Source organism: Trichechus manatus, unplaced genomic scaffold (genome assembly GCF_000243295.1).
Source record: "Trichechus manatus latirostris isolate Lorelei unplaced genomic scaffold, TriManLat1.0 scaffold00031, whole genome shotgun sequence".
In the NCBI taxonomy this organism is placed as follows: domain Eukaryota; kingdom Metazoa; phylum Chordata; class Mammalia; order Sirenia; family Trichechidae; genus Trichechus; species Trichechus manatus.
In genome coordinates this window covers 21263713-21265270 of record NW_004443967.1, presented here as the reverse complement: position 1 = coordinate 21265270, position 1558 = coordinate 21263713, and the positions used below count along the sequence as shown (strand labels likewise).

The window sequence follows — 1558 nt, the reverse complement described above, 5'->3', positions numbered from 1 at the left end:
GAGCTCCTTATAGAAGCGGCTTGGCCCCCGCACAGCAGGGAGGGTGCTCCTCTTGGGAAGGCCGGGGCTGCTTCCAGGACGCCTGCTGGCAGAGCTGGTCCTCGGCTCTCAAGGGAAGCTCTAACTCTGGCTTGTCAGACGCGGACCGCCGACGGCCCACTCAGGTGCTCCAGAAAGTTCCACCATGGCGTAGGCCCCTTTACCTTCCTCCTCAGCAGGAGGGGGTCCAAATCAGTCAGGTCCTCTCCGGCCTTCAGGGACAAAACGCCACGCCCTGCTTTTCCACCTGGGCCACCACTGCTCCCTGGTCGGCCGGTTCAGAGGCATCTGAGCTCCCTGGGCGTTGAAATGATGAGGCAGAGTGAGGTCAGGGGAGTGGTCACGGGGTGGGGTGAGGGGCAGAGTGAGGTCAGGCAAGGCTTCGGGCGCAGAAGGCCCGGTTGGGGTCAGGGGAGGGGGATGATCATGGCCCTGGGGAGGAAAGGGCCCCTTGTGAAGCTCAGTGCCCACCCCCGCAGGGCCGCCTGCAGACGGAGATGGAATCTCATTCTGCTTGGATGGCGGCCAGGATCAGCCTTGCACATCAATCCCACCGCGTATCGGTGTGAGCCAGCCCGGCCCCAGCCAGCCCGGCCCCAGCCAGCCCAGCCATCTCTGGCCGACCAAATGCCATGTAACCCAGTCTGTGCTCGATGCCTACCAAAGGGACTCCGGCCACCCGCTGCCAGAACTGCTTCCCGCCAGGCGCCTCGGGACACGTGTCAAGAGGAACACACAGGGAAAGCGCTGTGTGCAAGCGTCCTTTCTTACGGGGCAGGTCGTCATGGGGGCCTCTGCTTCCCGTCCCCAGGAAATCAGGTCCTTGCATCTAGTTAGGGCAGGCCCACTGTGGACCCCGACCCAGGGCAGGGCTGCACGTTCTGAGGGGTGCCAAGGTCTCGGACCACCCTGCGGCGCCCTGGGGAGCCAGCGCCACCCCCCTGACGCCCTCTGCTATGGGACCAGAGGCTGCCCCTGGGCCCGGGCGAGGCCGAGGTGGTCTCGAGGACCGGGCTGGCCGGGCCGGGAAGATCAGTCCCTGAGATACTCACCACATCAAGGGCCAGGACGAGCTACGACCAGAGAATGAAAGCCAGGGAGAAAAACAGAAACAAAAACAGAAACTGGAAGGGAGAGGGCAGGGGGACACGGAAGGAGAGAGAGAGAGAGTTGGAGCGGTTTTGGTGAGAAACACCACACGGTGCACACACAGAAGTGGGCGAAGCGGCTGGTGGGGGCTCCTGGGGGTTGTTGGCGGGGGAGTTGGCCTGGGGGAGGCCGGGAGGTGGGCCAGGGAGGAGAAGCATGCTGTGGTGCGTCCGGGGGCTAAGGCCTGAGCTGTCTGCTCAGAAGGGGTCTTGGGGAGTCAAGTCTGGGAGTGAGCAGGGGGCCATGAGCCCCGTCCCCAGCACAGTGAGACGCCTCTGTCTCTGGGGCTCAGGCAGAAAGCTGGCTGACAGTCAGGGGCTCGTGGAGAGACAGGCACCCGGGCATTCCCCGGAGGACACCCTTCTCAGTC

General features: G+C 64.4%; 1 protein-coding gene across 6 annotated transcripts in view; it reads right to left on the bottom strand.

The window, feature by feature from the left end:
• Window positions 1-1091: 1091 nt before the first annotated feature.
• Window positions 1092-1558, bottom strand: part of JAKMIP3 (Janus kinase and microtubule interacting protein 3) — a 48435-nt gene continuing 47968 nt past the window's right edge. For 4 of the 6 annotated variants that reach the window (XM_023729903.1, XM_004374939.1, XM_023729905.1 and 1 more), the window contains one exon: window positions 1092-1163. In XM_023729903.1, the coding sequence (XP_023585671.1) occupies window positions 1113-1163 (51 nt within the window). In that variant the 3' untranslated portion in view covers window positions 1092-1112. The remainder of the gene's footprint in view (window positions 1164-1558) is intronic. The other 2 variants (XM_004374941.1, XM_004374940.1) reach the window with 1 other exon arrangement.